Source organism: Lontra canadensis, unplaced genomic scaffold (genome assembly GCF_010015895.1).
Source record: "Lontra canadensis isolate GAN:19392208 unplaced genomic scaffold, GSC_riverotter_1.0 scaffold12, whole genome shotgun sequence".
Taxonomy (NCBI): domain Eukaryota; kingdom Metazoa; phylum Chordata; class Mammalia; order Carnivora; family Mustelidae; genus Lontra; species Lontra canadensis.
The window spans coordinates 6,438,455-6,448,082 of NW_022631006.1; the positions used below are offsets into that span (position 1 = coordinate 6,438,455).

A 9,628-nucleotide genomic window follows, 5' to 3' on the forward strand; every position below is an offset into this window, starting at 1 on the left:
CCTGTTTCTCATACATTTGGAGATGCACAGGGGATATGGCAGTAATCCAGACGCCCAGCAAGACCTCCTGGGCACAGGGAGCCAAACTGATGCAAGAAAGGACTCACCAGAGGGAAACGAAGAGGGGGAGCCCCAAAAGGCTCAAAACTGGCCATCCCGCTAATCTGGGGTCAGCCCTGCTGGGCCTTCTCTCCCTGTATTGGGTACAGCTTTGTACTTTCCTGCCTTTCCCCCTTTCCCCAGAGCCTACCCTCTACTCTGGAAGGTCTCGGCTACAAATCAGGTCATCTTAAGGGTCAGGGGTCGGCAGGGTGGGGGTGGGGATGGGCATCTGGAAAGGAAGAGGGAGGGCTGTCAGAGTCTTTTTTTTTTTTTTTAAGATTTTATTTATTTGACAGAGATCACAAGTAGGCAGAGAGGCAGGCAGAGAGAGAGGGGGAAGCAGACTCCCTGCTGAGCAGAGAGCCTGATGCGGGGCTCGATCCCAGGACCCTGAGATCATGACCTGAGCCAAAGTCAGAGGCTTTAACCCACTGAGCCACCCAGGCGCCCCTCAGAGTCTCTTTAATCTCCTCTCTTTTTCAAAGCTTCTGAAGAGGCAGAGAGCAAGACTGGCCCTCCAGGAGACAATGCCAACCAGACCACGGTCAGAACTGGGGTAACTGGGAAAAGCTGGGGTCAGGGGTCTGGTGTTACTGTGATCTGTTCACATTCTAAAGCCTAAAATTCTCCTTGGTAGAGCTTTACACACAGATTTCAGACTTAAAGGTAAATGGAATTTTGTCAGGCTTGTGACTTACCTCAGAACGCCACACTGAGAAACGCCACCTAGGGCCAGTGCAGCACCACAGAGGGGCTGGAGGACAGAGGGAGAAGACAAGGGCGGGCAGGATTTGAGAGAGATGGGGAGACAGAAGCTGTATGGAGGTAGGAAATGCTGAAAGCAGGGGGACAGAGGGGGGAAGACACAAGTGAAGAAATGAAAAGAGAAAGCCCAAACCACAAAACTAGCTGCTGCCCAGCTCGCTCCTGTCATGACCAGAAAGACACAATGGTCATCTCCTGCAGAAGGCCCTGAGCCTGCAGGGAAGCATCTGGGCACCCCCTTCCTGAGGGTTGAGGCCCCAGCCCAGATGACTGACCCAGATGGCAAACTCCGCAGCTCTCTAAGTCTGGCTTCAGGGCTCGGCCTGGGGTAGGCAGGTGGTTTAGCTCTGTGGTTGCGAAGTGGTATCGTGAGGGGACTCCCAGCCTGGGTCCCAAGGCACCGCGCTGCCCCTCAGCTCTCCAATGGGACCTCAGTGCACACCATTACTGCATTCTCACAGACGACAATGCTGGCTGGACCTGCCTCCTCGCTCCTGTTCCCTCCTGCAGACCCACTGCAGATGTCTGCTCCTAGGGCCGAGGGCTTTAACATGAGCATCTGGATGCCCTTCCTTTCTGGCCATTCCCTCCCCCAGTATGTGGTCTTGGACCAGTGGCACCAGCCGGCAGGAGAGGATGTGAGCCGAGCTGGGCAGACCAGGGGCAGGCTGGAGGTCAGGCAGTCAGGTGACTAAGGCGGTGGCAGGGCCTTCCCTTGGCCCCGCCCCTCAGGAGGTATGGGCGGGAATGCGCCAGCAGAGCCAGGCCAGAATTTTCCTGGGCCGCTGGGGGAGCTGTGGTGTTTGTTTACATTAAGAAGGGAAAAAGGAAAAGAAAGTGGGAGCCGCTAAGCCGCTGGGAGAATGAGCCAGCTTCTGAGAAGACAGGTAGGGAGGACCCCTCTTCAGGAGACACTCAGGTTAGGGACCTCGGAGGCGCAGAGTGGGCGGGGATGAAGGAGGAGCCTCTGGTTCCAGATGTGCAGAGGGCCGGGGAGCCATTTCCCAGAGATGACGCTGGCAGGGTGGGGGGGTGGTAAGAAAACTCAATTCGGGGGAGCAGGTACAGGGCCATACTGTTAGCTGGAGAAGTGAGAGCAAGGCAGAAGAGATGGGAAAGACAGAGGGCAGAATGGAGGGAGAGGCCCGGACAAAGAAGGAAGGCAAGGGCAAGTCTAGCCCAGGCCTTTGTTCCAATCTAAGGGAAATGAGGGAGGAGCCAGCTTCTTGCCTCTGGCTGGATCCCTGAGATGCCTTGAAGCCTTCGTTTGGGGCTCACTTCTCCTAAATTGGGCATGAGGGATCTTGCTGTGTTCAGGCACACAGGGGGCAATAGTGGCCCCCCAATTCCCTGATGCCTCCTCCCTTGGCACCCCCTCCCCCCGCTGTGTGTCCCCAGGTGTTCTGCTGTCCGTACTGCAGCTTCCTGAGCCCAGAGCCCGACCAGGTGAGGGCTCACACACTCTCCCAGCATGCAGTGCAGCCCAAGTACAGGTGCCCGCTATGCCAAGAGCAGCTGGTAGGCCGGCCTGCCCTGCACTTCCACCTTAGCCACCTTCACAATGTGGTGCCCGAGTGCGTGGAGAAGCTGCTGCTTGTGGTGAGTACTGGCTGGGCAAGGACCTGACCCGAGGGGAAGAAAAGACAGGGGTGTCCAGGCAAGTGTGTGTGGTGGGGAGGGTAGTGGTGAGGAAGCAGCATGTCACAGGTTTGGGGTGGTTTTACAGTCGGGGAACACTTAGCAGAGTTTGTCCTGCTGTCTCTGCTTGCCGTTGAGGGAGCTCAGCATTTCCTTCATTTCCATGAAGTCCTGACAAGAGCTGTTCAACAGCATGCCCTCGCTGCGGCATGGGAGAGGCAGCAGCCTAGGCCCTCTCCTCTGGGGAAGGGCAGAAGGTAGGGAGAGTGAGTCCAGGAGGAGCCCTGGGTTGGGGCTGGGCACAGGTGTGGGCGCAGGTGCAGAGCAGGGCGGCAGGAGTATCAGGGTGGGGGAGGCTCGGGTTAATCACTGGGCTTTCTTCCGTTACAGGCCACAACTGTAGAGATGACCTTTATGACCAAAGTGCTGCCTGGGCCTGCTCTCTGCCCGCTGGGGGATGCCCCAGAGCCCCATGCTCTTGGGCCAGAGGCTGCACCCAGCAGAGAACAGGAAGCAGGTAAGAATGGGGATGGCAAACCTGTCAAGGTGGCAGGGAAAGGGGACCTGGGCTCCACAGACCAGGAGGGTCTGAAGTCAACCGAGGCAAGGATCTGGTTGCCCTAGACATTGAGTAGGTGGGGTCTGACCTTAGACCAAGTTCCCTGCTTATGGCCCCCTTCTCTCTCCCTCAGAAGGCCCTCACCTGACCCCTGAAGCCAGTCCTGATCTTCTTCCTGAGCCTCCCCCGCCCTCAGCCGAGGGCCCAGACAAGCCCCCAGGAAGCCCTGATCGATCCCCTTCTCCAGCCCCATCTCCAGCCCCTCAGCCGGAGGCCCCGATGGAAGAAATGGCCCCTCCACCCACCGTGGCTGAGGAGGAAGAGGGGAGTATCGGGGAGCCACGCCCCACAGAGCCCCCTCCAGCTGACTCTCGCCACCCTCTGACCTATCGGAAGACCACCAACTTTGCCCTGGACAAGTTTCTTGACCCTGCCCGGCCCTATAAGTGCACTGTGTGTAAGGAGTCCTTCACACAGAAGAATATCCTCCTGGTCCATTATAACTCTGTCTCCCACCTGCACAAGATGAAGAAGGCTGCCATTGACCCATCTGGCCCTGCCCGAGGAGAGGCGGGCGCTGCGCCTCCCACTGCGGCTACCACAGACAAGCCCTTCAAGTGCACGGTCTGCCGGGTCTCCTACAACCAGAGCTCCACCCTGGAGATCCACATGCGCTCCGTTCTACACCAGACTCGCTCTCGGGGGACCAAGACTGATGCCAAGGTGGAGGGGCCAGAGCGAGGTCAGGAAGAGCCCAAAGAGGTTGAGACCGAGGGGGATGTGGGCACTGAAAAGAAGGGCTCTGACCCTGGTAGCTTCATATCTGGGTTGCCCTTCCTGTCGCCTCCCCCGCCCCCCTTGGACCTGCACCGATTCCCAGCCCCACTCTTCACCCCGCCAGTCTTGCCCCCCTTCCCTCTGGTGCCCGAATCACTGCTGAAGCTCCAGCAGCAACAGCTGCTCCTGCCCTTCTACCTCCATGACCTCAAGGTGGGGCCCAAGCTGGCACTGGCGGGACCTGCACCCCTGCTGTCCCTGCCAGCTGCCACTCCCCCTCCCCCGCCCCCGCCCCCCAAGGCTGAGCTGGCTGAACGGGAGTGGGAGCGGCCCCCTGTGGCAGAAGAGGGGAGTGAGGCAAGGCCCACCACATCCCCCAACTCCACGCCCAGCGAAGCAGCCCGCACTGCAGCCAAAGCCCTTCTAGAAAACTTCGGCTTTGAGCTGGTGATCCAGTACAACGAAGGCAAGCAGGCTGTACCCCCTCCCCCAACCCCACCCCCACCAGAGGCCCTGGGGGGTGGGGACAAGCTGGCCTGTGGGGCCTGTGGGAAACTCTTCTCCAATATGCTCATCCTCAAGACACACGAGGAGCACGTCCACCGCCGATTCCTGCCCTTTGAGGCCCTGAGCCGTTATGCTGCTCAGTTTCGAAAGAGCTATGACAGCCTGTATCCACCGCCTGCAGAGCCCCCCAAACCTCCTGATGGGTCCCTGGATTCACCAGCTCCCCCACTGGGCCCTCCCTTCCTGGTCCCGGAGCCTGAGGCTGGGGGGACCCATCCCTCTGAGGAGCGGAGCCGGGCAGGACGTTGGCCCCCAGAGGAGGAAGAGAGCTCCAGAGGGAATCTGCCTCCCCTAGTGCCGGCAGGCCGTAGGTTTTCCAGAACCAAGTTCACAGAGTTCCAGACTCAGGCTCTGCAGTCTTTCTTTGAGACCAGTGCCTACCCCAAGGATGGAGAGGTGGAGCGGCTTGCAAGTCTCCTGGGCCTGGCTAGCCGTGTGGTGGTAGTGTGGTTCCAGAATGCCCGGCAGAAAGCACGCAAAAATGCCATTGAGGGTGGGCCTGTGCCAACCGGAGGTGGCAACGGGGGAGCCTCTGGCTGCAGGCGCTGTCATGCCACCTTCTCATGCGTTTTTGAGCTGGTGCGGCACCTCAAGAAATGCTATGACGACCAGTCCCCCGAAGGGGAGGAGGAAGAGGCAGAGCGAGGGGAAGAGGAGGAAGAGGTAGAGGAGGAGGAAGTGGAGGAGGAACACAACCTGGAACTGCCCACAGGACCTGAGGGTCCCTCACCAGAGCCCCCAGACCGGGAAGAGCTGAGTCAAGCAGAGGCAACAAAGCCAGAAGGCAAAGAACCTGAAGGGAAGGCCCCTCCCTCACCTTCCCCAGCCCACACCTGTGACCAGTGCACCATGTCCTTCCCCAGCCAAGACCTCCTCGCCAGTCACCGGCGGCTGCACTTCTTGCCATCCGTGCACCCTAGCACGGCCCCGAACCTCCTAGATCTGCCCTTGCTGGTGTTCGGGGAGCGGAGCCCCCTGGTGGCAGGCACTCCGCCCACACCAGGGCCCCCGCTCAAACGGAAGCACGAGGAGGGCAGCCTGTCCCCGACAGGCAGTGAGGTGGGCGGGGGAGGGGAGAGTGATCCCCCCAGGGACAAGCGCCTGCGCACTACCATCCTGCCAGAACAACTGGAGATCCTGTACCGCTGGTACATGCAAGACTCCAACCCGACTCGCAAGATGCTTGACTGCATCTCCGAGGAGGTGGGGCTCAAAAAGCGAGTGGTGCAGGTCTGGTTCCAGAACACCAGGGCCCGGGAGAGGAAAGGCCAGTTTCGAAGCACCCCTGGGGCAGTGCCCAACCCAGCAGTCAAGGCCGTCACGTCTGCCCCCGCAGCATTCCCCAAGTTCAACCTCTTGTTGGGCAAGGTAGACGACGGGCCTGGGAGGGAGACCTCAAAGCGAGAAGCACCTGCTTTTCCCTACCCCCCGGTTACCCCTGCCACCGGGCCCCTGCCTTTTCTGCCACCGGGGAAAGAGGCCACCACCCCAACACCAGAGCCAGCACTCCCCCTCCCACCTCCCCCTCCACCCAGTGAGGAAGAGGGTGCCGATGAACCTGCTAAAGCTTCTCCAGAAAGCGAGGCTTGCAGTCCATCTGCAGGCGATCTCAGCGATTCATCTGCTTCCAGTCTGGCCGAACCGGAGTCCCCTGGGGCTGCAGGAAGCAGTGGAGGAGCAGGAGGGGGGGCTGGGGTTCCAGATGGAATGGGGCAGCGGCGCTACAGGACCCAGATGAGCAGCCTGCAGTTGAAGATCATGAAAGCCTGCTACGAGGCCTACCGTACCCCAACCATGCAGGAGTGTGAGGTGCTAGGGGAGGAGATTGGGCTGCCCAAGAGAGTCATCCAGGTCTGGTTCCAGAATGCTCGTGCCAAGGAAAAGAAGGCTAAACTGCAGGGGGCAGCAGCTGGCGGAGCTGGGGGCAGCAGTGAAGGCCCCCTGGGAGCCCAGCGCACCGACTGTCCCTACTGTGATGTCAAGTATGATTTCTATGTCTCCTGCCGAGGCCATCTCTTCTCACGCCAGCACCTCGCCAAACTCAAAGAGGCCGTCCGAGCCCAGCTGAAGAGTGAAAGCAAGTGCTACGACTTGGCCCCAGCACCTGAGGCACCCCCGGCTCCCAAGGCCACACCTGCCACCACATCTGCCTCTCTGCCCCTTGGGGCTGCCCCGGCCCTGCCTCGCCTGGCCCCGGTCCTCTTGTCCGGCCCAGCTCTGGCCCAGCCCCCGCTGGGCAGCTTAGCTCCTTTCAGTTCAGGTGAGTGGGCAGTTGGGAGGGGTTGGACTGCAGAGAGCACCTCTCTCTAGTGAAGGTCTCTTTTTTTTCCTCCTTGACTCTTCCCACTTCCAGCCTTCTGTGGCCTTCCTTAGTTTCAGGCTCTTCGCAGAGAGAAGGGAGGGAAGGGCTCGTGGCAGCTAGGTGGCGGGAGTGGGCAAGGGTGTGGCTGGAGGTGGCCTACAGAAGGAAGGATGACGGACCAGGAGGTGGCTAATCCTTCATCACTCCTTTCATCTTCCTAGGCCCTGCAGCCTCCTCTGGCCTCCTCAGCCTCACCACTTCAGTCCTGCCTGCCACCACAGTGGTCCAGACTGCTGGCCCAGGCTGCCCCTTACCTCAGAGACCTGTGCCCGAGCAAACTAACACCTCCACAGCAGGCACCGCTGACCCGGCCCCAGGCCCCCCTACTGAGCCCTCTGGGGACAGAGTCTCTGGTGAGCGAAAGCCAGTGGCAGCCCCCACCAACTCCTCCACCGACGCCCTCAAGAACCTCAAAGCACTGAAGGCTACTGTCCCAGCCCTCTTGGGGGGCCAATTCCTGCCCTTCCCATTGCCCCCTGCTGGGGGGGCAACACCACCAGCTGTCTTTGGCCCCCAGTTGCAGGGGGCCTACTTCCAACAGCTCTATGGCATGAAGAAGGGGCTATTTCCCATGAACCCCGTGATACCTCAGACCCTCATCGGACTGCTCCCCAATGCCCTCCTCCAGCCACCACCCCAGCCCCCTGAGCCCACAGCCACAGCGCCTCCAAAGCCTCCTGAACTGGCTGCTGGAGGGGAGGGGGAGGCCGGGGAGGCCGAGGAGCTGCTGTCAGCCAGTACCGGCATCTCCACCGTGGATGTGACCCACCGTTATCTGTGCCGCCAGTGCAAGATGGCATTCGATGGGGAGGCCCCAGCCACTGCTCACCAGAGATCCTTCTGCTTCTTTGGGCGGGGCTCTGGGGGTTCTGTGCCCCCCCCACTGCGGGTGCCCATCTGCACCTACCACTGCCTGGCATGTGAGGTGCTGCTGAGTGGGCACGAAGCCCTGGCCTCCCACTTGCGCTCCTCTGCCCATAGGCGCAAGGCGGCCCCGCCCCCAGGGGGCCCAGCCATCACCATCACCAACGCCGCCACTGCTGCCACGGCTGCTGTGGCTTTTGCCAAAGAGGAAGCAAGATTACCTCACACGGACTCCAACCCAAAAACTACTACTACCTCTACACTTCTAGCTTTATAAACAGATAAACCAAGATGGGGGGAGAGGGGAAGGCCTCAGGGCCCCCTCCCCTTGCCCCAAGGGGTGTTTGGTGGAGTTCAAATCCCCCACCCCCAACCCTTGGCTCCGCCCACCTCCTGGGAATCTTTAAATTCCCACCCTCAGTGGGCTTCACACAACCCACCTCCAGCAGAGTCCTGCCTCCCCCTGCCCAAGCCCCCAGACACACACTGATCCTCTGCGGCTCCTTGCCCCACATCTTAACAGACACATGCCCATTTGTCATCCTGATGGTCTGCTCATCTCTGCCCTGCCCACCACACACGAGATCTATCCTAGAATCCATCTTCCTACAACCTTATCCCCACTGGATTCACCCCCTGCAACACAGTCAACCCCTGCAAATACACACACGTATGTCAGGCCATGCTGTTCCACTGACTGAGAAAACACCAAAAAAAAAAAAAAAAAGAAAAAAGAAAAGAAGAAAGGAAAAAGAAAACCCAAGACAAAGAAGGGGGAAGGAAAACAAACTGCTACTCCCCCTTCTCTCTCCCTACCCCCTTGTCTAGAGCGCCACACAGCTCACAAACTTTCCAAATACCCAGTTGGCTCCCAAGGTTGGAGCCTGGGATGGGCAGGGAGCCCACAAAACTCTAACCAAACTGGAGGTTGGCAGGGGGGAGAAGTGCTCAGAGCTCACTCTCCCCACATTCCTCCTTCCTGACCCTCTCCTCGCCTGATAGGAGCCCCTGTGGCCTGGACTCTAGTGGAAGCCGCCGCCAGGAACCCCTCTGCCAAACCCCACCCTGCACCCTGGGAACTGCAGTAACTTATTCTCAAAGGCTTTAAACACAGAGATCCTCTCAGCAGCCGTGGGCCCGCCCCTTGTCCCAGCCCTGCCATGTGGGGGGCCCAGCCTCCGGGACCGGCGCTGCCCACCAACGGCAAATCCAAAGTTCTTTTAAAAAAACTGAAACACACACACAACCAAAAAAAAAAAAAAAAAAAAGAGCAAGAGAGAGCACGCGTGCGAATGTGCACAGGAGAGAGATGGAGACAGAGGAATGAACTAAAGTAAAACATAAACTTGGAAAATACAGAAAAAAGCTGCAAACTCTCCCATCAAACAAGTGTTTTTTTTCCCCCCCATTTGTGTCCATTTTCCCCCATGTTAAGGGTTTCTTTAAACTAGTCTTGGGAAGAGCAAATGGCTTTTAAGTCCTTGCATGGGTATGGTGATCCTTGGGACAGAAAGCTGTGCAGCCTGACCCTAGCCAGCCCAGGTTCCGAGGCGAGGGATGGCCATGGGGAGAAGAGCCCGGAGACTGGGAGAGACCTACCTTTGCCCTCTGAACTGAATATCAGGACTGCTGACACCTCTTTATTCCCAGTCACTAGTTAGGAAAGTCAGTGTTGCCAAATGTATCTTGGCAGTCCCAGGAAGAAAGAGGTGGGTGGACAGGATATTATGGTTTCTGAATCTCAGGTATGCCTCCCTTTCCTACAGCTAACCACTGCTCCCTCTCATTCGCTTCTTTCACAAACCAACCCCAACTTCTATTTCCATGTCCAGTGTCCCCTTCACATTCCTGGTCACTTGAAATCCTTGCCTTTGCGGGGACCTTTATTTCCCACCTATGTTCTTCCTTCCTCCTTTGCCCTTGCCCTTCCTCCCACCAGCAAGCAGCAGCTGCTGGGAGGACCACCCAGTCAAGAGGCTGTCTCAGGAGGCTCA

General features: G+C 58.9%; 1 protein-coding gene across 6 annotated transcripts in view; it reads left to right on the forward strand.

Annotated features, from left to right (window-relative positions):
• The window catches only part of ZFHX2 (zinc finger homeobox 2), a 29,911-nt gene extending 21,538 nt beyond the window's left edge, over nt 1-8,373 (forward strand). For all 6 annotated transcript variants that reach the window (XM_032856350.1, XM_032856348.1, XM_032856351.1 and 3 more), the window contains 5 exons: nt 588-646; nt 2,266-2,466; nt 2,896-3,022; nt 3,198-6,668; nt 6,932-8,373. In XM_032856350.1, the coding sequence (XP_032712241.1) occupies nt 588-646; nt 2,266-2,466; nt 2,896-3,022; nt 3,198-6,668; nt 6,932-7,911 (4,838 nt within the window). In that variant the 3' untranslated portion in view covers nt 7,912-8,373. The remainder of the gene's footprint in view (nt 1-587; nt 647-2,265; nt 2,467-2,895; nt 3,023-3,197; nt 6,669-6,931) is intronic.
• The last annotated feature ends 1,255 nt before the right edge of the window (nt 8,374-9,628 follow it).